Source organism: Chiroxiphia lanceolata, chromosome 24 (assembly GCF_009829145.1).
Source record: "Chiroxiphia lanceolata isolate bChiLan1 chromosome 24, bChiLan1.pri, whole genome shotgun sequence".
Lineage (NCBI taxonomy): Eukaryota > Metazoa > Chordata > Aves > Passeriformes > Pipridae > Chiroxiphia > Chiroxiphia lanceolata.
The window spans coordinates 6492093-6518262 of NC_045660.1; the positions used below are offsets into that span (position 1 = coordinate 6492093).

The 26170-nt window shown below is 58.2% G+C and overlaps 2 protein-coding genes across 5 annotated transcripts; both read right to left on the reverse strand.

Moving 5' to 3' along the window:
- Positions 1–3620: 3620 nt before the first annotated feature.
- On the reverse strand, positions 3621–6636 carry EVA1B (eva-1 homolog B). 3 transcript variants are annotated; one of them, XM_032709826.1, is made up of 3 exons: positions 6548–6636; positions 4553–4669; positions 3621–4452 (listed from the first exon to the last, which is right to left on the reverse strand). In XM_032709826.1, exons 1-3 carry the CDS (start codon positions 6618–6620, stop codon positions 4028–4030), a joined length of 615 nt encoding a protein of 204 aa, XP_032565717.1. In that variant the 5' UTR covers positions 6621–6636; the 3' UTR covers positions 3621–4027. The 3 variants fall into 3 exon arrangements, with proteins under 3 accessions (XP_032565717.1, XP_032565719.1, XP_032565720.1); XM_032709828.1 differs by having other exon boundaries at positions 4553–4676; positions 6552–6619; XM_032709829.1 differs by having other exon boundaries at positions 4553–4685; positions 6548–6612.
- Positions 6637–7007: 371 nt separating this feature from the next.
- STK40 (serine/threonine kinase 40) lies at positions 7008–25823 on the reverse strand. Of its 2 annotated transcripts, none has more exons than XM_032710050.1 (12): positions 25746–25823; positions 21795–21907; positions 20286–20405; positions 19267–19352; positions 18667–18810; positions 17246–17473; positions 16408–16460; positions 13585–13700; positions 10903–11047; positions 10264–10383; positions 9903–9987; positions 7008–9253 (listed from the first exon to the last, which is right to left on the reverse strand). In XM_032710050.1, exons 3-12 carry the CDS (start codon positions 20395–20397, stop codon positions 9035–9037), a joined length of 1308 nt encoding a protein of 435 aa, XP_032565941.1. In that variant the 5' UTR covers positions 20398–20405; positions 21795–21907; positions 25746–25823; the 3' UTR covers positions 7008–9034. The 2 variants fall into 2 exon arrangements, with proteins under 2 accessions (XP_032565941.1, XP_032565942.1); XM_032710051.1 differs by lacking the exon at positions 25746–25823 and adding an exon at positions 23572–23816.
- Between the last annotated feature and the right edge of the window lie 347 nt (positions 25824–26170).

Sequence of the window (26170 nt, forward strand, 5' to 3'; positions counted from 1 at the left end):
CTGTTTTGGCACTAATTGCCTGCTGCCAGCAGGGCTTGTGTCACCCACGCACAGGAGCAGCTCCCTCCCTTCCCACAGCTGAGCTGGGTGCTGGGTGTGTGGCCTTGGGGTGGTTCAGGGGATGCCCAGGGGCAGAGCAGCTTTCCTGGTGCTGTGGGGTGATGGCCAAGAGCTGTTGGGACAGAGATGTGGGGTAATGGCAGCTGCTTCACCTCATGCTTGACCTCGAGCTGACCTAGGGAAAGAGATGCCCGGTGTTCCCAGTTCCCTGAGGGGTCACCCTGGGAATTGCAGCAATGAAACCTCCCCTCCACCGCCCGTCTGCCCACGGCCGATCCCCAACCCCTGCTCGGGGCTCAGGATTGCTGGGTCGGATGCATTTGGCCAAAAGGAATATCTGTGCTGCCTCCTGGGCCAGGTGCTGGCCAGGCTCGGCCGGAGCAGTGGTGTCACAGTGTCACAGTGACATCCCGGCCCCGCGGAGGGACCGCGGCCACACCACCCCCTGCGGTCTGTGGGTTTCGGCCCCTCCGTGGTTTGGGTTTCACTTCCCCTCCAACCCAAGGTGACAGAACCACTGTGGGCCCCGGATGGCTGTGGGATGGCTGTGAGCTGTCACCCGGGGCCAGCTGTGGTCCTGCCCCTTGCCTTGCTCCACACTGTGCCAGCCCTGGCTCTCCCCGGCGTTCAGGGCTCAGCCGTGCAGGGAACCCTGATGCCAAGGCTGAGACCCCGCACTGGCACAGAGGGCCCAGCCCTGTTCTGTGTGGGGAAAAGGTGAGTTGGGGGCTCCGTGCTGAGGGTGGCCGGGGGGGACACAGGGCTCTGCAGGGCTGTGCTGTGACACTGGTCCCCACCTGCAGTCCCAGCACCCGGTGCCCTCCAGTCCCATCCTCACCCAACCTCTCTCCCACAGCTGATGTCAGCGATGCCATCCCAGGACACTGAGCCCAGGGATGTCCGGCCCTGGTGTCCATCCGGCCCTAGGAGCCCCCGTGTCCCACCAGGATGGCCGGGCAGCCCCACAGGTGGATGTGAGGTGGGTTGGGGCAGCCGGGGACCCACCGGGATGGGGGGCAGGGGGAGCCCTGTGGGGCACAGGGGTGTGGTGTGGACCAGCACCCAGGTTCTCTCTGCTTCGACTTCCTTCCCAGCACGGAGCCGATTTCCTCTGGCATCACGTGCACAGTGTGGGGCCAGGGGAGCCCAGCAGGGCACGGCTCGACCTCGTGGGCAGAGGCAGGAGGGAGCAGGAGGGCAGGTAGGAGGGAGACACCGCAGCTCTGGGGGTCCTGTGCGTGGGAACCACCCCAACAGCAGCAGCCCCTGTGCTTGGCCGAGCTGCTCCAGGGCTGGGCATGAGAACAGGGTGGTCCATGGGCACCTGCCCACGGCCTGGTGCCCTGTACCCGCCGTGCTGGTGGGCCTGCCCTGCTGTGTCCCCCGGGCTCAGTGGGACGGGGATGTTGCTGTGCTGTGGGGGTGGGATGACATCCTGCCCGTGGTTCCCCTGCTCTGCTGTGCAGAGGAAGCACCACCCGCAGCAGGGCCCGTGTGGGGCTGGTGTGGGGCTGGGAGAGGGTCCTTCCCCAGAGCCTAAGGAACCCTTTTGCTCCCTGGCAGTTGGAAGCCCAGCGAAGGATAGGGAGGCCGAGGACGGGGAGCCCCCAGGTGAGTCCTGGGCTGGGGGAGAGGGAGGGACAGGGATGTGCCTGGGACAGGCCCCCCATGCTGGGGCAGGAAGAGCTTCCTGCCCTGCTCTCACCTGGCAGTGCCGGTCCCGGTCCCAGCCCCGCTCCTGCCTCCTCTCCCCAGAGCTCCCGGCGCCGGTGAGGATGGAACCGGCCAAACTCCCGCTCACCAAGAGGATGGCTCCTGCTCCCCCCGTCCCTGCCAAGGCCAAACCAGTCCCTGTGCTGGCCACCAAGTAAGACACATGTGGCCCTGCTGGAACATCTGGGGCCACAATGATGTCCCAGCACCAGGGCCATGCCCACGGCCATGTCTGGGCCCTGGAGCAGGACTGGCTGTGCCATTTCACACCTCTGCTGTCCCCAGGCCTGGTGACCCCCAGCCCAGCGCCACGGCTGACACGGGGTGGGGTAGAACCAGTGACCCAGGTAGGGTGCAGGGGCCACACGAGGGGCTGCAGGGGGGCCGGGCCCTGCCCAGTGCCAGACACCAATTCCCGCCCTTTCCTTGGCAGACGCCGACGGCTTCAACGCGGTGTCGGTGACCACGGCCAGGCTGAGCCACCCCACGGCCACACGGCCACGGGTACCCGGCCAGCGGCCACCCAGCCTTGTCCTGGGGAGCGCGGGGGGTCCCTGTGGGGTGGAGCAGCCCTGGGGGCCGCCCCACGCCAGGCTCTGTGTCCCCGTCCCCAGCGTGGGGCAGGCAGAGGGGCCGGAGGGGCCGGAGGGGAGGCTGCTGGCCCTGGAGGACCTGAAGGCTGAGGTGCGGACCCTGCACATCCTCGTGGACCTGATGCGAGTCCAGCACCTGTGAGTGGGGATGGGGGGGTCGGGGGGTCCTCAGTGGCTCCGGGCCGTTCCCTGCTGGGTCTGGCCCCGGCTGAGCCGTCCGGGCACGTTGCAGGCGGGACCTGCAGGACCTGCGGCTGGAGCTGTGCCAGGAGCGGAGCCAGCGCCAGGCACTGCAGGTGAGTCCCGGCAGGGGCTGCCCCGTCCCGGTGCCCCCGTGCCCCCCAGCACTCACAGCCTCTCCCCACAGGCAGAGGTCGAGCGGGTGAGGAAGGCGCTGTCCTGTTAGTGCCGTGGGGGCTGCGCTGCCCACCCAGGGCAGGTGGGGGGCACACGGTGCCCTGTGCCCCCTGACCCCACTGCCCCCAGCCCGGATCTGCACCCACCGGGCACAAAATGCCCACCCTGTGCCCAGGTACTGCTCCCTGCAGCACAACTGCCCCCGAGTGTATAGAAATTGTTTACAATAAACTATTTTGGGTACAGATCTCTGTATGGGGGCTGCTCAGGGAGCTACTGTGGGCTCCCATGTTCCTGTGTGGCTGGGCTGGTCCTGCTGGGCACAGGGGGTCCCACCATGGCACAGGGGGTCCTGCCAGGGCCCACAGCAAGGCTGGGACAGGGCCTTCTCCTCCTCCTCCTCCTCCTCCTCCTCCTCCTGCTCATCCTCCTCCTCCTCCTCCAGCCCCCACATAGTTTCCCAGGCCAGCCCCAGTCCCAGCCCCAGCACATCCTGGCCTCCAGCCACTGGAGAACATCTGGAAAACATCTGGATCCTGCTGGCGCTGGCGGCAGGGGGGACCAGCCTGGGAAGAAGCTATTTTTATAAAGCTGCTGGGGAGGGGGCAGTGGGGCCCCCGCACCCTGTGGGGCTGTGCTGGGGCTGGGAGCAGGGCAGGATGCGGCTCAGCCTGGTGGGAGCAGCCACATCCCTGGGGAGCAGCAGCCATCCCAGAGTCCAGCGGGAACATCCGCCCTGGTCCCGCCGGGAGGGCGCTGGGTCACGGTGGGCGGCGCCGGAAAAGATCCGGCTAAATTTAGTGGGGCCAAAGAGGGAGTTGGCCTGGGGAGGGGCTGAGATCGTCCTGGTGTCCAGGGCCCCCCAAAACTCAGGACCCCACCACGCTGGGCTCCAGCTTGTGTATAACAGCACCATGTTTGTGGGGCAGGAGCCCAGGGCTCACACGGACACACAGCCCGGCCCTGCCCCACAGGGTGACCCCCCACCCATCCCGGCTGAGATGGGCCAGCATGGTCAACCCTGTCCCTGTCCCTGCGTGTCCTGGGGCTGCTTGGCTGGTGCCAGCCTCGTACCAATGGCTCAAAGTGCATCATGTCCTGCGGTGCTGCGGGAGAGTCCAGCCCCGGGCGTGCCCGTGGCACCGTGGTCAGGTTGTCCTTGGTGCAGGGACAGCCCCGGGCAGCTCCGCTGGTGCAGGGGCCACGAGCAGCCCCTGTGTCCTGCCGGTCCCTCCTGGCACGGTGTGGGATTGGCTCTGGGGGGAGCAGGCACCGTGCCAGGGTGGCTGCCCCCGTGCCGGGGCTCAGTAGTAGTGGACGCGGCCCAGGGTGCCGACGGAGCCGATGGTGCCGGAGCCCAGGATGTCGGGCTGCCCGTTGCGCCAGATCTCGCGGATGATGCGCTCGCGCTCCTCCAGCCGCTGCGCCCGCTCCAGCTCCTCCGCCGACGCGAACACGTTCACGGCCAGCGCCCCGTCCCCGGGGCCGTGGCTCTCCAGAGGGATCTCGGTCACCGGCAGCAGCGACTCGGACGCTGCGCGGTCGATGGTGTCCTCCTCTTCATCCTCGTCCTCGTCATCCTCCTCCTCGTCCTCGCTGGGGTGGCCGGGCCGGGTCGGGGGGCGCGGGGGGGACCGGCAGGACAAGCGCAGCACCAGCAGGCACAGGGTCAGCACCAGCCCGAAGCACACGCCCAGCACGAAGTAGAGCCCGAAGCTCTCGGGGTTGGCTGCGGGAGAGCGGAGGGGGTGAGGGACTGGTCTGTGCTGCTGAGGGCCCACAGTGGCCCTGGGGTGGCCTCGGGGCCCCCCGGATGTGCCCTGGCTCACCTCGGATGTGGGCGTACGCGGCCATGCTGTTGCTGAGCAGCTCCATGTCCCTCCGGCGACTCTCCATCCCGTGCCCGGCGGTTCTCAGCGGCTCCAGGGATGGCACACACTCGGCATCTGCGGGATGTGGGGGCTGAGCAGGGCTCTACAGGGGGCTGGGAACCCCCACAAGTGCCCCGGTCCCTTTCAAGGCCGTGCCTGGGTGCGCCCAGGGGCTCCTCGCTGAGTGGGGCTCGTTCCTGGGCTTGGGCTGCTCCATCTGGGGCTGGAATCCCACAGATGCTGAACTGGAGCCATCCCACCCCACCGCCCTCCGTCCTTCCTGAGGGACCAGGACGGATACGGCTCCTCCTGGACACAGCATCAGGCGGATCCGTGGCACTGGGCCAGGCTTTCCGGCCCCTGCCCTGGCCACGGGATGGGTCACGGGGCAGGGCGGGATCCCAGCACACAGCCCTGTGCTCGTGGGAGCTGGAGCTGCCTGTGCTCATGTGCACACGTGTGCTCCAACACACACACACACACGTGTGCTCCAACACACACACACGTGTGCTCCAACACACACACACACACACACACACACACACACACACACGTGTGCTCCAACACACACACACACACACACACACACACACACACATGTGCTGCACACACACACACACACACACACACACACACACACACACGTGGGCTGCGCACACACACACACACACACACACACACACATGTGCTGCATACACACACACACACACACACACACACACACACACACACACGTGGGCTGCACACACACACACACACACACACACACACACACACACACACGTGCTCCAACACACACACACGTGTGTTGCACACACACACACACACACACACACACACACACACACACACACACACGTGTGCCCTGCACACACACACACACACACACACACACACACACACACACACACACACACACACACACACGTGTGCTGCAATACACACACACACACACACACACACACACACACACACACACACACACACACACACACACACGTGCTCCACACACCCCGTCAGGGCAGTGTCCCTGTCCTCGTCCCTGCACGGCTCTGGCCCAGCTCCAGCCTTGGCCCTTTCCCGGGGGCTCTGCAGTGCAGGGACAAGGACGGGCACAGTGCAAAGGCCACCAGGACAGCGGGCAGGATGGGAGGCAGGGCAGTGGGCAGGATGGGCAGCAGGGCAGTGGGAAGGATGGGCAGCAGGGCAGTGGGCAGGATGGGCAGCAGGGCAGTGGGAAGGATGGGAGGCAGGGCAGCGGGCAGGGCATGGGCAGGGCGGGAGGCAATTTGGCCCTGGCAAGGGACGAGCTCATTTCCCAGAAAGGGCTCCAGGGAGAGAGGAATGAGGAAAGAAATGCAGAAAATGTGACACATCAGCAGAACCATCCCGGACAGTCCAGGGTTGTGGGGCTGCAGCACATCCCGGGGCTGGGCAGCCCCTCCGGTGGGACGCCCCAAAGCAAGGCCAGCAGGGTCCCCAGGAGGGGTGGGTGCCCTCCCCGGAGAGCGGCTGCACCGCCAAGGCTGTGGGGCTGGAGGGGCACAGCCCCGCCGTGGGGCCCCAGGGACACCAGAGCCCCACACGGTGCTGGTGAGGGCACTGCGGGGCTGACGCAGGGCCTGGGGGTCCCCAAGTCTTCCCAGGCACTTAGCTCTGTGTCCCCAAGGGCCGAGCCCCGCGTCCCTCAGCGCTGTGTCCCCAAGTACCACACTGAGCGTCCCCGAGCCGCCAGTCCCCGCGTCCTCACCCGCTGCATCCCACGCCCGCAGCTCTCCATCCCCGGGCACCCAGCCCGTGTCCCGGCACTGCTCCCGTGTCCCCCAACCCCACGTCCCCCGAACTGGAGCTCCTCGAGCAGGGACGGGGCAGAGCCCGATCCCCGCCGTGCCCTCGGGGTCCCTCGGGTGCCCCGCGGCCCTGAGCCCACGCGGGGCCGGGGTCGGTACTCACCGGGGCTGGAAGGCGGCGGAGCCGCTGCACTTTGGCTGGAGCGAGGGAAGAGAGGGAAAGGTCTGTTTAGCATTAACGCTGCAGCAACAGGAAATAGTTCGGAGGCGGCTGGCGGTCAGCGCGCCCCGAGCCAATGGCAGCCCCGGCCGGGGCTCGGCGGGGCCGGGGCTCGTCCCGCTCCCCCGGGACCCCGCGCTCGGCCCGGCTGCGGAGCCGCCCCATCCCGGCCCTGCCCCGAGCCTGCCCGGCCATGGGCAGGGCCCGGCCCTGTCACCCCTGGCAGAGGTGTCGGAGGGGCTCGGATTCCCTCGTGCCAGCCCTGGACGTGCCGGGGCCGAGCCTCGGGGACACGAGGCTCCGCATCCCACCACTGTCCCCAGCGGCCACCCCAGGGAGGGACAAGCTCAGAGAGGCCCCCATCCCACTCCCCTCCCATCCCTTCCCCGCGGGGTCGCCGGGCTCTCGTATGAAGTTTTATTGCCGACATGCAGGAGTAGTTCCCATGTAGTACAAAAATAACGTCTTTATACAAATTTTTTTTCCTCTTTTTTTTCTTTTTCTTTTTTTTCCTTACAACAGGCTCTGTCCCGCTGCAGCCCCTGGGCCCCCCCGTCCTGCCCCCCACACCACCCCCTTCCAGTTTGCCTTAGCACAAGTGGGATTGACCGGTGCTGCCCAGGGCACAGGATCCTGGTGTGACACAGCCTCAGGGAGCCCCAGAATATTGCTTTTTGCTTTAACTTTGGGGAAAAAAACAAAACGACAAAAATAAAGAGGTGGGAGCGAGGCAGGAGAGAACCAGAAGGAGAGAACAGGGCCCTGGTGGGGTGCTCAGGGGGTCCCTGCCCTGCTGCTGGTGGTACACACTGGGGGGTGCTGGGACAGACCCACCATCTTCAAAATAAATAAGGCAAAAGAATTGGGGCTACTGGCTCAGCCGGGGCCGGTGCAGGAGCTGGTCTGTGTTAGTGTTCACGAGGCCCTGCCTGCCCACGGGGCCTGGGCGAGGCGCAGGCAGGACGTAATGCCCGACGGGGCCAGGGATGCTTCAGTCCATCCCTGGCCCCACAAAGCCACCAGTGCAGTGGCCCAGCTTAGAGCCCGTCCCCTTCCCCAGCCCGGGGCAAGAGAAGGCAACAACACGCTACAAACATCTGCTACTCGCTCCCTGCCCGCGCCCCCGGGAGGGCTGGGCCCAAAGAACACGCTGGCCCCAAAGAGCAGGACAGCCCCAAAAAGCAGGGCAGCCCCCCAGCTCTGACCCTCCCTGCTCCCAGGGCTGGCAGGAGGGTGATAGCAGGGCTGGGAGCAGCAGGGAGCAGGAAAGGAGGCAGCCAGAGAGCCGCTGCCTCCAGCGGGAGCCCTGGCACGGGGAGCCCTGGGAGGTCTGTGTGAGAACAGTTCATCTGGCAAGACAGGCATCCAGTTCATAAATGAGGCTCAGAAACAATCATTCCTGTTCTCAGCACAGGCCAAAACTCTTCCAGTGGCACCAGGTGACAAACCAGGACATCCTTCCCCCACCTGGGCATGCAGGGAGGGCAGAGGCAGCCCCAGTTTTGGGTTGGGATGGCAAGAAAAGCTGGGAACAAATACAGTAGACACTTCAGCCTGCCCCTTCCTACCTCTAGGTGGATTACTTTGGGAAGCTTTTCACATTATAACTCATATATTACATCTGTACCACAACTGAGGGGGAAAATGCTAAATCAGAATTAATGCAACTGTAACTGAACTTGGGACAAGCTACTGAAAAATAAGATTAAATCACAGATCCTTATAAACCAAAGGAATCAGTGAAAGGTGGGAGAGGGGGCAGAGGCCCCAGGGGGCCAAGTCCTGTGCAACCTTAGAGCTGGGACAGGATCCCAGCCCTGCAGCTGGTGCTGCTGGGATGACTCCTCGACTCCTGCTCGAGGTGGTGGCCGGGCCCTCCGGTCACAGCGGTGGCCACACGGCCACTGAGGGCTGGTCAGCACGGCCAGGCCAGGTGGCACGTAAGGACAGAAACAGATTTGATGCAGATGAAGGGAAGTGGGAGGTTTCAAGAAATTCTTCCTTTCCAGAAACCCTGGTAAATCCAAGCTTATTCAGACCACACGGAGCGGGCGCCGCACGGGGCTGCTCTGTGCCAGCAGCTTCACCCTCGGAAGTCTCCTCCTTTCCCACAAGCTTTGCTCGATCCAGAGAACAGCATGGTTAAAAAGACAAGAGAGGTAGATTACAGTCATGATTAAAAGCAGATTAGTCATCTAGGCTTCGATTTTAAAAAACAGATTCCAGAAGATGCCAAGAGGTTTGCTGCTTCCAAAACTAGCTTTTCCAAAAGTCTTCTCCCTCCGGAGCGGGTGTGAGTGCGTGTCCCTGGACAGAGCTTGGGATTTGCTACATTATTCCCCGTCGTGGGACACCGGTATTGCTGTAGGCTGGAGCAGGCAGGTGAAGGCAGACTGCAGGGTGGTGCTCGTGCTCTCGGGGCGTGGGGAGCTACTTCCGGAGGTACCTCTGGGCCAGGATGGCCGCGTCCAGGGGGTTCATGGGCTGCGCGTCGTGGCCCAGGCGCCGCACGGGGGGGATGTTCCCGAACTGCCGCTTCTGCAGGAAGCTCTTGGCCTCATGCAAGGTGTTCTTCTCCTCAGCCAAGAGCAGCTGCTGCCTCATGTAGTTCTCGAACTCGTACTGGGAGCACTCCTCCGTCACCTTCACCTGCAGAGACCCACCTGTCAGAGCCACGCCCGCAGCCCCACGGCTCCTCCGACGGGCCTGGGCTATCCCAGGATAACGGGGGTCCTCGTGCTGGGCACGCAAGCAGGACTCCCTGTGAGCCACCGGTGCCACCAGGACAGACCTTTGTCCTGATGTGGCTCATCCCAGCCCTGCCAGGCCCTGGGGCTGCAGCTGCCTGACCCCCATCCCTGCTGCACACCCTGCACGGCCGCCCCCGGGCAGCCAGGCCGTGGCAGCACTTCCAGCATGAAACAGGCCGCAGGAAAACAGGATGTTTGCTCCCATGGTGGAGCTCACCCGGAGCCGGAGCCAACCCCGCTGCCTCCTCCCAGCATTCCCAGCTGTGTGAGGGAGTGAGCACTGCTGGGAGTGGACTGAGCTGTCCCTCACCGGCTCTGGGGCCAGCGAGTCACTTCCAGGCAGCTCGGCCAGCTGGATGTGACTCCCAGTCCCAGCAGCATCACCCTTTCCTTCCGCTGCACAGGGTGATGAGGACTCAGCCACGTCTTCCCTGCCCTCCCCTTCCCAGCTCAGGGGCACAAGGGCTGCCATCCCTTCCCATTACACACAGACTTGGCACAGCAGCACGGAAAAGCAGTTCCTTGGAAAGGAAAGCAGGAAAACCTACCTCCTGGGGGTTTTCAGGATTAGCCACTTGGTCATCGATGTCCGGCACCACTTGCAAAGGGCCACTCAGCGAGGACATGGACTGCCTGGGGGAGAGCACAGCGTTGGCATCCAGAGCGTGGCACCGGCTCAACCACCCTCACCCAGCCCTGGGTGATCCCACTGGGATGGCCATGGCTGCCAACAGCACTGGCACAGGCCTCTCCAGCTGTATCCGTCAGCACACACCGGTGGTAGAGACATGGGATGCAAAGACTTCCTGCAGCTCCCAGAGCCTCCTCTGGTGAGCTGAGCCCGCCACAGCTGGAACAACACAGCCCGTGGCCAGAGACAGCATGTCCTGGCTCTCCCCGTGCACGTACCAGGACGCTATGATGGAGCTGAGGGAATCCAGCACTTCAGAAGCCGTCAGCCGCTGCTGCGGGTCCAGGACCAGCAGTTTCCGGATCAAGCACACAGTGTTTTCCGAGACCCGGCCATCCCTGGGGGACAGAGCATGGTGAGCCTGGGGCAGGCAGGATGGATGTGCTGGGAGCACAGCTCAGGAGCTACTGGAGCCACCACTGCCCTGACCCTGAGACCCCCAAATTAACCAGGGGGTCCATTCCCTGTCCCTGAGCTCGGGACCTACCCCATCTTCCCACGAGCTGTCCCAGCTCTGCTGCTGCTCCTCAGTGTCCACCCCAAACAGCCTGTTCTTGGGACTGCTGCGACCCTCGGGGCACTGAGGGGAGCCCCTCCAGCTCCAGCTGTCCCAGTAAGGCCCAGCAGGTCCCGGGGCAGGCAGGGGGAGGCTGTACTCACTGGGGGGGGGGGAGGCTGTACTCCCTCGGGGTGGGGAGGCTGTACTCCCTCGGGGTGGGGAGGCTGTACTCCCTCAGGGGGGGCTGTACTCCCTCAGGGGGGGCTGTACTCCCTCAGGGGGGGCTGTACTCCCTCGGGGGGGGCTGTACTCCCTCAGGGGGGGCTGTACTCCCTCAGGGAGGGGGGGCTGTACTCACTCAGGGATGGTGTACTCGGCAGCCTTGATTTTGCGGAAGAGCTCCTGAGGTATGCTGTCGTAGAAGGGGAACTGGCCGTAGAGCATCGTGAACAGCACCACCCCCAGTGCCCACATGTCGCTGGGCTTCCCACGGTACGGCCGACCTGGGGGGACAAGGGACACACACCCTGTAAACACTGCAGAGCACGGGCCTGGTGACCCCCTCACCTCCCCAGGCAGGCACCCTGCACTGCCTTCACTGAGCACCCACCGAATACTTCCTTATCACAGGGCACCAAAACTCCCCCCAGGGTGCATCCTCTGTGAGTAAGCAAACTGTCCATCTCCACACAGGTGCCCTCCCATCCCCTGTGGAACAGGAATGCCCCTGCTGAATGACCCTGACATGATCCAAGCGCATCAGGTAATCAGAACTGCTGTGACCTGTGCTGGAGTTCCCAGGTCACTGCCCCTCACCATCCCTACAGCCTGGCAGGTTCCACAGATCCACTGGCCTGCAAGTCCAGACCAAGGGAGGGGAAATTCAAGGGCCAGAGAGCACAGGGCAGGGAGAGGCAGGAAAGAAGCCCAGGAAGGATAAGACTGAGCCCATGGTGATGGGGTTTTGCCTCTGGGATGGATCCAGCACACAGCCACTGGAGCCAGCTGTAAAGTCACAGAGGGCGCAGGAAGGTGTTTCCCTGCACAAAAGACATTCTCAAGGCTGCTGCAGCCCCAGGATTCACCTGATGGAAACGTTGCTTCCAAGCCCCTTCAGTCACAGCAATCAGCCCACAGCAGCACGGACGAGGGTCACCAAACCAAACCCCAGTGCTGCAGCACAGCACAGGACTGAGGGAACGACTTCCTCTGACTCACACAGTGAGTCACTGCTGCAGCATTTGGTATTTGTACTAATTATTCTTTGCTTTATATGCTCATAAAAAGGCACCTCTCCCTCCTCCCCCTCCAACTTTTCCTGCTGTGACATTTCAGCAGCCATCCCTCAGAAGAGACAGTTTCTCCTGGAGCCCCACAACAGTGATTAATTCCTCAGGCGTTCCAGCTTTGCCTGCACAGGAGCACCAGCAATACAGAGGGATGCTCCAGGCTCGTGGTGATGCCTGGAATGTCCTCAAGTAACTTTTCCCTTAATGCCTGGAGGGGAACTACAGACTGAGCCATTTTGGGAGAACATTTTGGAGAGAAGGGCTGATCGCAGATCCCAGAGCCAGGGCAGGGCAATGGCAGCAAGGGCCAGGCTGGGCAGTGCAGGATGAGTCCTGAGCTAAGGCTGTGCCTTGCAGGGTCTCAAACAGCCTCAGGTGTCAGTGATCAGCCAAGACAGCCTGTTCAGTGCCCTGTGGCCTCCAGGCAGGCCAGTTCCACCTCCAACAGTGCCCTTAAAAGAAACATAGGAGGGGAGCTGGGCTGAAGTCGTGGACACATCAGCACCCTGGAGCAGGAAGGAGCAGCTCCCTGCAGCCTCTTCCAGCCACTTGAGCCACAACCGCCCCAACCTCCTGCACAGCAGTTGGCTCCTGTCACCCATCTGGTCACAAGGGCCTCAGGATATCCTGCAGAACAGGAAAGGCCTGCAAAAAAGCCAGGATCCACCACCCTGCCTGCCTCTGCTCCCTTCCTGGCTCAGTCCTGCCTGGGAGAGAAGCACCTCAAACCTGCCTGGCAGATCACAATAGAAGAGCTCAGCTACGTTTGTTCCTGCTGCCTGTAAACAAACCTCCTGAGGGGAGTCCACTGGGGTGGATGTCCCAGGACCAGCTCCTTCTGAGGGCCTTTCTGAAATCCAGCCAGGACACCAGGAACAAGGAACTCCTGAGCTAATGCCCAACATCTGGATCTACAGAGGGAGAGGTTTCATATGCACAGTCCCACCTGGATGTGCACCCTTCAACACTAGGCCAGCTCACCTGGGTGAGAAGAAACCCCCCAACCAGGACCACCAGTGGCTGCTCAAAGGCTGGTAGAGGAGCAGAGCTTAGAGCTCATGGAAGAGAAACCTCCTGAAGCAACTGAACAGACAGAAACCACAGCTGTTTCCAACAGCCCCACGCACTGGGAACAGCTAAAGGCAGGAGGACATCAGGGAATGCTGTTCTGTGCCAGACTAAGCTCAAGGCCTCTGCTGGAGACAAGGCACAGGCCAGGCTGCTGGAGAGGGGATCCAGCCCAGACAGACGGTTCTGGCCTGCCCTCATCATTCCTTTATTTTTAAGTAACTCCTCTCTGTCGGCCCAGAAGCTGCCCAGAGGGTCACCAGTTCCTGCTGGAAGTGAGCAGCAGCTGCAGCAACTGCTCCTCTTAGTGTACAACTCGAATAATCTGATATCCTGGTGGGATCTGGATTGGCTGCCCCTTAGGTCCAGGGATTTACCTGCAGCTTAAGAGAGGCCTCAGAAACAAGATTCAGACGTGGGAAAGCAAACGTCTTGTCTGCAGTCAGACTTATTAGGGAACAGGCAGGAGCTCTGAATTAGCTTTGAAGTTCAGACAAGCCCTAAGAAAAAAGTCACGCTCACTCCTTCCCTCCAACTTTCCCAGCTGGAAAAGCAGATCGAGCCTCCTAACTGGGCCCTGAAGAAGGCAGGTACATATGGGGACACAACAGGCGGGTTTATTTATTGTCAGGAGGCACAAATGACTGAAACAAGTGCTGAGCTGGGGCTGGGGGAATTCCTACCGCTGAGCACGTCCGGGCTGATGTAGGCAGGGCTCCCACGCTGGTCCTTCAGCAGGTCATCCTCACTCACCAGGTGCTTCCCCAGGCAGAAGTTGGTGATGGTGATCCGATGAGTCCTGGGGAGAAGCACAAGTGTCAGGGAACCACACAGTACAGACAGAGGGAGTTAACTCCAGAACAGAGCTGTGTGCCTGGGGGGCTTTTTGGGAAGCTTGAAGTGCTGGGAAAAGACACAGGGAGCTGTAAGATGAACTCCATCCCAAAGGGAAGGGATTCCACACCTGTCAGCACGGCTTGCAAGGCTCTCACAGGGGAATCAGAGGGCCTCTGCTACAGCCATGGCAATGTCCACACCCAGGCTGGGTGGCACATGTAAGCACAGGGTGGTACCTGGCCCACCTTGCAGCCACACAGGTGCCTTGGCCAGTCTCCCAGGAGCATTCCAGCCTTTCAGCTACTGATTCTGCCCTGCACTTCCCAACTGCCAATCCAAAGCATCTTCTCCACAAAACACCTTCTGGGAGCTGAGGGAAAACACGCAGTGGAAGGGCTGCCCCGTGCCTGGCCCCCAGGCACTGTGTGTAAACACTGTGTTTGTGTCACCAGATGAGCTGCAGGAGCTCTGATCACATTCAGCACAACCCCTTTTGTGTCACCCAACTGTCCCACACGGGAGCCTGGTGGCAGTTCCACGTGATCTGCAGGACTGCTCTCCACACACGGGTGTGCTGAACACAAACCCTGATCAGCACCCAAAACCCTCCTACAGGAAAGGCAGAGCTGCAGGGACACAAAATTTCTCTGTTAGGACACCCCTACTTCCCTACAGCACTGCCAGCTCCCATTAATGAATTTTTCCATTTCTCATTACAAAACTACTGTCACATTAAACCTTCCACGTCACTCAGATAATTTCAATTTTAACTTACAACTTTAAAGGTGTGAGTAGAAAAACACTGTCTGGAAGATTTCTATATTCTTGAAAAGTATTTCACAACCAGAGCCTGAGAGAATGGATTAAGTCAGTCACAATAACCAAGGAACATTCCCAGCCAGTCTTACAGACAAGTGAAACAGAACCAAGTGTGGGTTGGAAACGGAGAGCTGGTTATTAAAACAGACAGACTGGTGTTTAAGAAGTGTTAGCTACAACTGTCAGGAGACTTCCCTGGCTGAATAACAAGCTGCAGGATTTGTTAAGGATTTAAAAGACTAAGTGTTCTACAGGACACTAAAATGTTCAGGGTTGCTCGGTTTTATTTAGTCCCTGAAATCCGATCTAATCTGTAATCATCCAACTCCTGCACTGCCCAGTGGGGAAACCTGGGAGGCTTTAATGTCTCGTGGGGGACAAGGTCTGAGGGACCCTCAGGTGGGACATGTCAGGACCTCAGTGGCACCTTCATGCCCCACCACGAGGAGGGACCTGGCTCCTGGTGAGCTCAGATCTTTGTTCCTGCTCCGGCTGGTCCTCTCCATGGAGATGGTTCTCACGCCTCTCCCACCCTTCCCATGACTCACTGCTGCACAGGCTACAGCCCTCCCTCACCAAAGCTTGTCAGTAAAGAGCAAAAACAGAGATGGAAAGTAAAGAGCAAAAACAGCCACAAGGAATGACTCTGACCAGTGTGTTGACAGAGCTTCAAACACCTCCCCCTGCCAGCGGTGCCCTGGGTGCTCCCCTGCACTCTGTGCCCACAGAAGAAGGGAAGTTCTGTGGGGATCCTTCAAAGCACCAACCTTTGCCTGCCTCTTCAGCAAGGAGGAGAATCAAAGCAGCAGGCAGGTGAGATTTATCAGCAGCTCTACAGAAACAACTCAGAGGTGGCCCCGAAAGGCAGCAGCTGCTCTGTGTGTGTGTGGGGGGGAACCAAGTTCAAACTCTGTAGGTAAAACCTGTTTGCTTTCAGTGTTAGGGAGGAGAAGCAGCAAGCTGTGAGCCCAGTGAGCCTGCAGGCTTTGTACAACAGACTCAGAGACTGCAGACCTCCAGCCTTCCAGCTTTTTATTCATTCCACAGAAAACCAGACAGTGTGAAAAGGGTGAATTCCACTCATTCCTCAAGTCAGTGCAAAATATTTAGTCAGTAACGTAATACTGGAGGACAGAGCAGAGTATCTGAGCTGAACTAGGTGCCAGCTAAATAACACAGAACCCAAGACACTGAAGAGCCCCAGGGAGCCAGCAAGTAGGGCCAGGCCATGACCCACTGCCCTGAGCTGCTGCCCCTCTGCACAGCATCCAGCCCCCACGGCGTGTTCCAGTGGAGGCTCCCATCAACCCCCCCTGGAACAAGGGAGCTGCCTCAGACACAAACACACACTGCACAGAAGAGCTTTTGTTTAGATAAGTCAATATTTTACTGCTAGCAAAAACACAGCAGTGCAACAGTCAGATCTAACACTGCTGTGATTGTAGGACAGCCTGCAGGGCTGGGAATGCTCCTGGCCAATGGAGAGTGGATGATGGGAACAGAACCAATCACCACATTTAATTCTTCTTTTTGTAAATGTACATAAAATCAGTACTTCTCTTGCAGGTTTCTGAATTACTACAAAATTCAGTTTTCAGCAGTTAGAATCCAAAAGGAAGTGCTGACAAGGGGTCACTAAGATGGGGGGAAGAGTGAACTATCTAAGTGGGGCTCAATTCCTTTTTGGAGATAAACTTTGGATATAACTTCAGGCTGGGTCTGTATTTTTCCCTCACTCTCCTGCATGAGAGGGCTCAACAAGTGCTGCCTTTGACTGTGTTTCTATTAGAAATCTGCTTTGGGGAAGAAACAAGAGCACTGCCAGGACAGCAGCTCTCCAGCACTCTTACCTTTTATTTAGCACCATGTTTCCTAGTTTCAAGTCTCTGTGCACAATATTTTTCTGTAAAAAATATAAGAGTATAACATAAGCAAAAGCCTACTTAGAAGTGTAAATTCCACACTCAGACCAGAACACTAAAAAGAAATCATGGCATCTTCATTCTCAGAAATAACTCAGGTCAAGGCTGCAGGTCGGGTTCCATCCTGGGTACTTTGTGCACTTCACTTTGATCCTGATCAGGACAGAACAAGCAAATTTGCTACTCTAACACAAAGAGTTCTCAGACTTGAGAGATCTGAAGCTGAAGTGTCCAGGCTCAGTAAGGCCACTGTGATGAGCATTCCCTCAGCAGCCCCACGCTGTGCTGCCCTGCAGTGTCCCGTGCCACGGGGTAAGAAATCCAACATCCACAGAATCCACTTTTACTGCAACACTTTCTAGTTCATTGATCTCAAACTTAGAGCCTGAGGTTCTGAACCCACAAATCAATTCTTACATTGTGATTTACTTTGCTTCAAAAGGAAACAGCTTGTGTTTCCTGTGTTTGATCAGGCTCTGCTCTCCCCTGGCTGAGGTTACCACACTGTGGTTCCCCTGCCCTGCCCTCAGTTGGCCCCTCTCCACAGCCCACAGACACCACCTGATCATCCAGAAACGTGAGGAGCAGGGAGGGAAGGGAAGGGAATGCTCTTTAGGGCTTGGGGCAGGAGGTTTTGTGCAGAACACTGCCAACATCCATCTCCTGTAACCCGGCCACTGCCCACACCAGGAAGTTTGAAAGCACCTATTATGCTAATGTGGGAAAACTCAGCCTCCCAGCACTGGAGGGGTAAGGAAGCTCTCACCTTGTGTAATGCTTCTACCACTCGTACCACGTCATAAAATATCACCACTGTCTCCCGCTCGCTGAGTCTCTTCTCTTTAATGACATAATGCTGCAGATTGATCAGATCTGCTGTTTTGTCACTGAAATCGTGAGCACAGAGACAGTCCAGCACCAGGCAAATGCGCTTCTTCATCTTCCTCACCATCCTGTTGGCTTCCAGATCTTCTATAATCTCACAGGCCCGGTCCTGCGGGGAGGCAAACACAGCAGCAACCCTTCAGGGCAGCCTCAGGGCACGGGTACAGAGCTGGGAGAACAAACAACTGCAGGGCCAGCTCAAAGTAAGCAAATGCAATCACAGTGCTTGGGCTGTGCCCAGAGGTGGGATTTCAGAGAGATGCAGGAGCTCTACTTCACGAATCACACAGGATCACAGACTGCTTGGAAGGCACATTAAAGCTCATCCAGTGCCACCCCCTGCCATGGGCAGGGACACCTTCCACCAGCCCAGGTTGCTCCAAGCCCTGTCCAACCTGGCCTTGGACACTTCCAGGGATGGGGCAGCCACAGGTTCTCTGGGCAACATGTGCCAGTTCCTCATAACCTTCACAGAGAGGATTTCTTCCTCACAGGAGAAAAGAGGGCAGGGGAAGTCTGTGCTGTCTGGCTCTGTGCCACGTCAGTGCTGATGCTGTTCATATACACAGAGCCCTTGAGCTGAGCCCAGGGAAGCTCTGCAGCAGAGCAGCCTCCTGGAACAGCAGGGATCCAACACACCATTCATGAGAAGAACAGAAATTTTCAGACACAATTAGCAGTTCTTCCATGACATTAAACAAGACACAGCTGAGTTGGACATTCAGCTTATTTCAGATCTAGTACAGATGGTCTCAAGTGAAAAGCATGTTGACAAAATGTAACCAGCAAGTCAGGCAATACCAGCCATCAAACCAGTAATTCCCATCAGCCCCTCACATCAGTGAACAGCTCTGAAGGGATCAACAGCAACACAGTCCACTCACACAAAAACTGACCAGCACAGTGACCGGTTCAACTTGCTGAAACAGTTTCTTGGCTATTTGTCCCCTTATTAAAAGTCATCATAATCAGTATAAAGACCAGAAAGCACAAATTTAATTTTAAAAGGTGTTAATTAATTTGCCACTGAAGCAGCTGTTGTCCTGTTTGAAGGGGACAGTGCTGAATGCCTGTCCCACTTGTGAATGTTCTCACATTTCCCAAATCCCAAACTCTGTTACATCCCACTGAACTCTGCAGAGCCCCTATTTGAAGCAGCAGTGGTTAATCTCAGAGTGCTGGATTAAGCACTAACTCTGGACACACAAGAATGGGGTCAGCACAAACAGTACATTAAACAAAAGCAGCTCAATCCATCAGCAACCCCTGGCATTGCCCCAGCCTGGACGGTGAGCAGTGTACCTGGAAGAGCCCGTGATGATGGACCACTCCTTCCTGGTTGTGGAGCAGGGAAAGGAGAGAGTACTCCGTGTGCAGCAGCATCTTGCCCTGTCGCTCCTCCTGGGTTTCTATTCCTTTATCACCCCTTTCTTCTAAGGTGAGAATCTTCAGGAAAAGAGAGAAGATCTTTACGGCTCCCAGAAAAACCCACACGTTCCCTGCCCTCTCTCACTTTTGGCATCCTCATGTGTTTAACAGCTGATGGAATTGCTCTCATGGATGTGTCCTTGCCATGGACCTGGCTGAACCCAGCACCCTCCATGCAGAATGTGCAGCAGCAGCTTCATAACCACAGAAAAGGGGCTCAGGTGGCTGTTTGCAAACATGCCAGGTGATTTTTCCCTCCTGGAGCTGCCCTGTTCCAGGCACAGATCCAAGGGCTCTGGGAGAGCAGCAGAGGCCCTGTCTCAGGGCTGATGTGGACACAGATCTGTGCCTGGCAGCACTGCCCTGCCGAGGGGCAGCTCCAGCAGCCGTGTCTGACTGCACTGGCTCAGCCCACACCACTCCCTGCACGGGGGCTGAGGAGCCCTGGAGATCTGGGAGCTGCAGTTTGCTTACCTTCAGCTGATAAAAGTCATCTGTCCCGTCCTTTCTTGCCAAACACTGAACAATACTTGGCACAGGGGAGTTACCTAAACGTGGACCTACAGCAGAAAGCAGAGACAGACTTGTTTTCCCTCCAGCAGCAGTGACTAACCCCGGTTACATCAGCGTCACGCAGCTACGTTTGCTGAAACCAAGTTCCCTTTTTGCAGGGGCCTGAATGTGTTTCCACAAATTGAAAGCTAAAAAAACCCAAAGGTCTTAAACTCTGAAACCTTTTGGGACAATGTTTCATTTGTTCCCTGGAGAAACATTTATCAAAGCCCAACCGTGGCCCAGCTGCCTGCAGAAGCCCTCATTTCTGCATGTCTGAACCACACAGCAACACCCATGGCAACTGCTCCTGCCACACCTGGGAACCAGCTGCCACCTCTGCAGGGACGGCTCACGTGTGCCCAAATTTGCCCAAATTCAAGTTAACACAGAGTCTCCACTCCTCAGTTTAAATCAATCAGCTCCAACTGATCATCCATTAGTTTCCACGGCAAAGTCTACCATTTTTGACAACTTATAGAACTAGTTCTGAACCAACAACTATTCTAGCAACTCTTCAGAGCTGGCAGAGGGGCCTTGCCTTGGCACATACCACTTCTAGTGGCCACTAGTGCAGTATTACATTGCCCCTGTGCTGATGTGACAGCACATTCCAGGCCAGCAGGGTCAAACATCCTCCCAGACCAAAAAGCCCCCAGATGAATTCGCTCTTTAACAAAGTTTAACAATGTAGTTAAAAAAAAAAAAAAAGAGATAAAAATGAGGGCTCATATTTCTCTCCAAAGCTCTGCCTGCCTTGCTGCACTGGCATCCCACACCTCCTCAGCTCACCTCAGGTTGCTCTGCACATCCACTGACCCGTGCTCTTGGGTAAGACACCGAGTTCCACACCTGCTTTCCCTCATTCCACGGTGCCTTTTATTCTCAGTTTTGCCACCAGCAGCTCCCCTGACAAGTGCAAATGCCCCATCCCTGCTTACCCAGGATGAAAGGACCTGCTCTCTTGGCGTTATTCCCAGAAATCCCCGCGCACAGAGCCTTTGCCTTGGCGGATGTTTCCCCAGCTCCTCTGTCCGATGCTCGCCGCTTCATCCTCGGCTCTTGAAAGGGAAGAGAGACCACGTCCCATGAGCCACTGAGTTATTCCCTCCTGCTACCCCTCGTTTGTACTGGAAGGCTCTCACCCACGGGTGCACTGGAGGCTCTGCCCACTCGTGTGTCTACACACAGCCCTGGCAGAGCAGGGGTGGGCTGGAGGCTCCGAGCGTTTCTCCAGGCATAAATCAGCCTCGTTATTCAGAGCAACATTTCTTACAACAGTTGTTTGAGAGACATAGTGGGAACAAGTCAAGATAATTAAGGCTTGTTTTACAGCAAAAACGAGTTTGCAAATTAACATATTCCAAAAACCTCGGAAAGAAGGTGCCCAAGTTATCCCTGTGTATGGGTGGCTGCTGCTGCTGCCCAGGGGCTTTCGGGGGATCCTCCATGGGGGATCCCCACAAGGCATCACAGCCTCCCACCAAGTCCCTCAGAGGCTCGAGTCTGTTCCTCAAACAGCTAAGAATGCACAAAACTGATCATAAAAATTAATATTTTTCACCTTTCCCAACAAGGGCATAGAAAATAAACACGTTGTTATCCTGAGATTCAATTAAATTCGCAATGACTTTTCAAAAATTTATTTTTAGCCTTGAAAAAAGTCCCCTCTCTCTTTGTACCTCTTTAGGATCTGACCTTGTTACATCTCCATCTACCTACATCCAATGCAGCTGAAATTTGGAGTCCAGCATGCACCAGTTCCAGCCAAGGGAAGCTTTGTTCCCAGCACACCTTTAGCTCTTGGAAAACAGCTTCAAAGACTTTCACAAACATCATCACATTCAATGTTTGTGCTCTGACTTTTTAAAGATACTTTGGGGGGTGGGTGTGAAGAGGAACCAAGCACAGCTCCATTTCCTCACTCAAACCAAACCCTGGGAGTTCTTCCCTAAGAGGTTACTAGAGTAGAGTGGAAAACATTTTTTGGGCTGCTGTTTTAAACGAGCCACAGTGTTTCACCAGGCAAGAGAGTGATAAAGGACTCGATGTGAGAGCAGTTCCCTCTCTGGCAGCCCCGCCCCTCCCGTGGACACAGCTGATGTCACTGCATTGATTCATCCAGCAGTACCTGTCCCCAGGAGCAGGGACAGCCAGGGAGACAAGGGGAGGAGTCCTGCAGCAGACTTTGCATCCCTGCACTCCCAGCTCCCACTGCCCTCACACCTCAGCAGAGCACTGCCACCAGGCCCAGAGAGCTGCACAGACCCAACATCTGACTGTGCCTCACAAACTCCTCCCCTCCTTGAACAGCGTCATCTCTGCTGGAAACATGTGAGTAACATTTCCACTGGAGAAACCCCCCCGCACAGGAACTCTGGGATGAACCCTTGTGCAATGGGGCTGGGCAGCTCGCTGGTGCAATGGAGCTACTGTAAACAGGGACTCACGTAGTTCAGCATCAACTGTATCCTTACTCTTCCTCCAAACTAGGTTTTCCAGCGTCTCAGGAGACAGGAGTCATCACCTTGGAGAAGGCTGGATGGGCAAAAGGTCGAGGACTCTGTAACATGAAACAAGAGGCACTTGATGCTGTGGTTCTGGATTATTCTGACCACAATTATGCATTTGGGATGAAGCTGGAGACCTGGCCCAGAGGGTTTTGTCACACTCTGTTCCCTCTCTGCGTGGCCTTCGCAGGGAATCACATGAGCAACATCAGGCTGCACCTTTTCCCACCCAAATACCACACTGGGCACACTTATCAGTGAGGATTAACCCAAGTTCACATTTAAGCCTGGCTCACGGCAAATCCCAGCTCGTGGGAAGCTGTGTTGGACATGACCAAAACCCTCCATGAACACAACATTCAACGGAGCTTCCTGCATGGGAAGGCAGGTCCCAGAGTTGCCTCACTCCTTCCCGGGCAAACCTGGCCAGGGACAGCTCAGACCCGAGTCATCAGCGCTCCCAGGGACAGAGCCTGGGCTCCCATTGGAAAGGTTTCCCTGGGAGCAGGCGGAGCTTGGATCAGGCAGGGCTGCGGAGGAGTCGCTGGCTGGGGTATTACAGGGAATGTTTGCAGGGCAGATCCCAAGGAAAGCAGGCTGTTGCATTAAGTGTATGAAATTTGGCCAAAACTACATCCCTTGTGTCCCAGCTGGTCCTTGGAGACCAGGATCATCCCACCCTGGGAGCAGGGAGAGGAAGTCTCCCACTGACTGTCTCCAAGGGCTTTTGGCTCTTCATCCTCACCAGGAGAAATTTCTGCCCCCCTCACACACAGCCCAACCTTCTTCTCCTCCTCCTGCAATGCCACATGCAGCATGATCTACGTGGGGAGTTGAGTAAGAGAGTCATATGTGGTAGCATGTACTTCATTAAGCTGATCAGCATATGCAGGGTGTGTATTTTAATATATAAACGACCCTTAATCAGGCAAAAGTTACTTTTTGGCTATAGTGTCCTTCAAAGTTTCAGTCATAGGACTTTGTTTTGTTCTTCAGCGCCAAACCAGGCCCATCCTGTCTGCACTGTCCCTCCTCCCATGGCCAGCTCAGCCTTCCCGACACAATTCCATCCCCAGAGATAACGTGGAATGCACAGGGGAAGCCTCGGCCCTTCCCTGGCTCATTATCCCACACGGGCCGGGGTGGGCTCTGCTCCCCTCCCTCTGCACAGCACCGGGGGAGATTCCCTGGGCAGGGATGTTCCCGTTACTGGGGGCTCTGGAAGCTGAACCGTTCTCTGAGAGAAATAAACATATGTGTGTATATATATCTCCCTCCCTATAAAAAAAGCCCATTGTATGAGTCAGTGCAGCCCGTGTTCCGCTGCGCTGCCCTTCCGGGAAGGGAAGCCTGCTCCCGAAACGGAGCCCTGACTCACAGGGTTCTTGGAACTGCACGGACACTCATTCAACTTCTTCCCTGAGCGAGAAGTTCGCTCGAAACCAGGCACAGAATCTGTCTGACCAGAGAAGGAAAAATGCCAGGGCGCTGGGCAGCACGAGGGGCTGGGGCACCCCTGTGCCACTGGAAGGCACCCGGGAAAGCAAGGACAGGCTGAGCTTTGCAAGCTGGGAGACAGGAACAGCCCTGGCAGCCCCCGCTGAACCCCCCCACCAGAACAACTCCTTCCTCAGCCAACCTGCCCATCAGCTGAGTCCCGGGCACGTGAGCAAGGCACAGCCAGCACCTGGGAGTACAGGAGCCCAGCACACCTTACCTCCACCCACAGCCAGCTGTGGCCACTCTCCAGTTCCTCAGGGACAAAAAAGGCTTCCACAGTCCAAGTCACACATCAGGGAAAGCACATTCCAGCCCGGCCCCCCGCAGGCAGCCGGGGAAACTCTGAAGCACAGGGTTCCAGTACGTAATTTCAGCGCAAGCAACAAGCCGGGCTTTCTTCAAGCCCTTCTGATGCATCACCACATGAGATAGCCAAGGACTCATCTCTGGGAGTTCCCTCTTTGGTTACATAAACACCAACCTCAGCTTAACCCTTTCAAGCTGAAGCACAGGCCACACTCCCCGGGAAAAATCCCTGCTCCAGCCCAACACCCTCCCAGCAGGAGCCTGGAAATGCAGCTGCAGCACCCGAGGCTGAGCTGCTGCCCCAGCGCAGTCCCCAACCAGGGGCTGCTCCCGTGGCCAGGCTGTGCTCACCCTCCAGACCCCAGGAGGGGAGGGGTGTGGTGCACCCCGAGGTTTTGCTTCTCCTTTATTGCTCGTGTCACCGCTGACCAGCCCCCGCAGCAGCAGGAGCTCTGTGCCCAGCGCAGTGTGACCCGCACACGTGCTGACACTTCCCAGCCAGGTGTGGCCCCGGTTTCTCCCAGCAGTGACTCACCTGGCCCTGGCTGGAGAGGAATAGATTGAAGTTCCCTGCACACAGTGCCAGGCCAGCATTGCTGGGGTTTGCAGTGTGACAACACAGCGACAGGCTCACCAAAAAACACCGACCCAAGACAGGCAGAAAATGACCACGGGCACACAGAGCTTCCTCTGTCCAGCAAGAGCTTCCTCTGTCCAGCAAGAGCTTCCAGCTGGAGCTCCCGGGCAGGAGGGAGGCCCAGATGTACAGCCAGGATATCTGCACTCATAACACCCCCCTTATTCCACCTGAGCAGGCTGGGCAGCTCAGGCACCAGTCATAGGGCTGACCCTAATCCCAGGATGGTCTGGGTTGGAAGGGAGCTTAAAGACCATCCCATTCCACTCCCTACCATGGGTAGGGATGACTTCCACTAGACCAGGTTGCTCCAAGCCCCATCCAACCTGGCCTTGGACACTTCCAGGGATGTGGTAACCACAGCTTCTCTGGGCAACCTGTGCCAGGGCCTCCCCACCCTCCCAGGGAGGAATTGCTACCCAATACCTAATCTAAACCTACCTTCTGTCAGTGGGAAGCCATGCCTCCCTGTCCTGTCACCCAGACCCTTGTAAATAGTCTCTCTCCGTCTTTCTTGTCAGCTGATTCAGACACTGAAAGGTCACAGTTAGTTCACCCTAAAGCTTCTCCAGGCTGAGCAGTCTCACCTCTCCCAGCTCTTCCTCCCAGCAGAGCTGCTCCAGCCTTCTGATCACCTTGGTGCCTCCTCTGCACTCACTCCAGCAGCTCCATGTCCTCCCTGTGCTGAATCACAGCACAGCTCGGTGCCTACAAGGCTTCCCCTGCCTGCTCCACGGAGACAATTCCCTAACACCCTGAGGATCAAACCCAGCTGAACTCTGCTCTTAAGGGACACGGTGCCGTGACCAAACCCTCAGCATGGACACCACAGAGGAACAACCAAAGGATGCAGCGCGAGCCCCCAGCACACCTGCACTCAGCAGGGTGTGTGAAACCCACACCTCAAGGCTCTCAAAGGCTCAGCAAACTACCAAAGCACTGAACCCCCAACACCAGCACAGCACATCCCCCCACAGCCAGGCCAGGGCGGGACACCAGGAGCCCCAAGCCCTCCTGTTAGGGGGAAGGTGCCACCCCACAGGCTCTCCCCCACCAGGGAAAGCCTGAACACCCTCAGGGCCTGCACCGGCGAGAGCAGGGACCAGCACCGGGCTCTGGGTGGGGGAGATCCCTCAGCCCCCGGGGAGCTCCCACGGGCAGCAGGTTCAGCCCCCCGGGGCAGGTTCCCGTTCCCCTCCTTCACTCCCCCATGGCCCCACTCCCGTTGTTCCCACTCCCCTCACTGCCCCATGGCCCCGTTCCCGTTGTTCCCACTCCCCTCACTCTCCCTTGGCCCCGTTCCCGTTGTTCCCACTCCCCTCACTCTCCCTTGGCCCCGTTCCCGTTGTTCCCACTCCCCTCACTCTCCCATGGCCCCGTTCCCGTTGTTCCCACTCCCCTCACTCTCCCATGGCCCCGTTCCCGTTGTTCCCACTCCCCTCACTCACCCATGGCCCCGGGCCCGGCCCGGCCCGGCCTCGCTCCGCTCCGGGCCCGCCTGGCACCGGAAGTGACGCCACCTCCCCGTCCCAGCCCGCCCCCTGCCGGTCGCAGCCGGGCCAAGGCAGCGACAGCGCTGATTGGCCGGCGGGGGCGGTGCGGGCTGTGATTGGACAGAGAGCAGGGGCCGGGCCGGGCCTTTGCGGTGGGCTCTGATTGGTTGAGGCGCCTTCAGGAGAGAGAAAGGAGCAGCGAAGGCTGATTGGCTGCGGCGCGAAGAGCCCATCGCTGATTGGATGCGACGGGACGAGCCTGTCGTTGATTGGCGCAGGGTGCTGCGGGCACGCGGGAGATTCGAACGCACGCTGATTGGCGGAGGGGCGGGGCCTGACCCGCTGGTCACGCCCACACAGCCCCCCCTTCCCCCGACCGG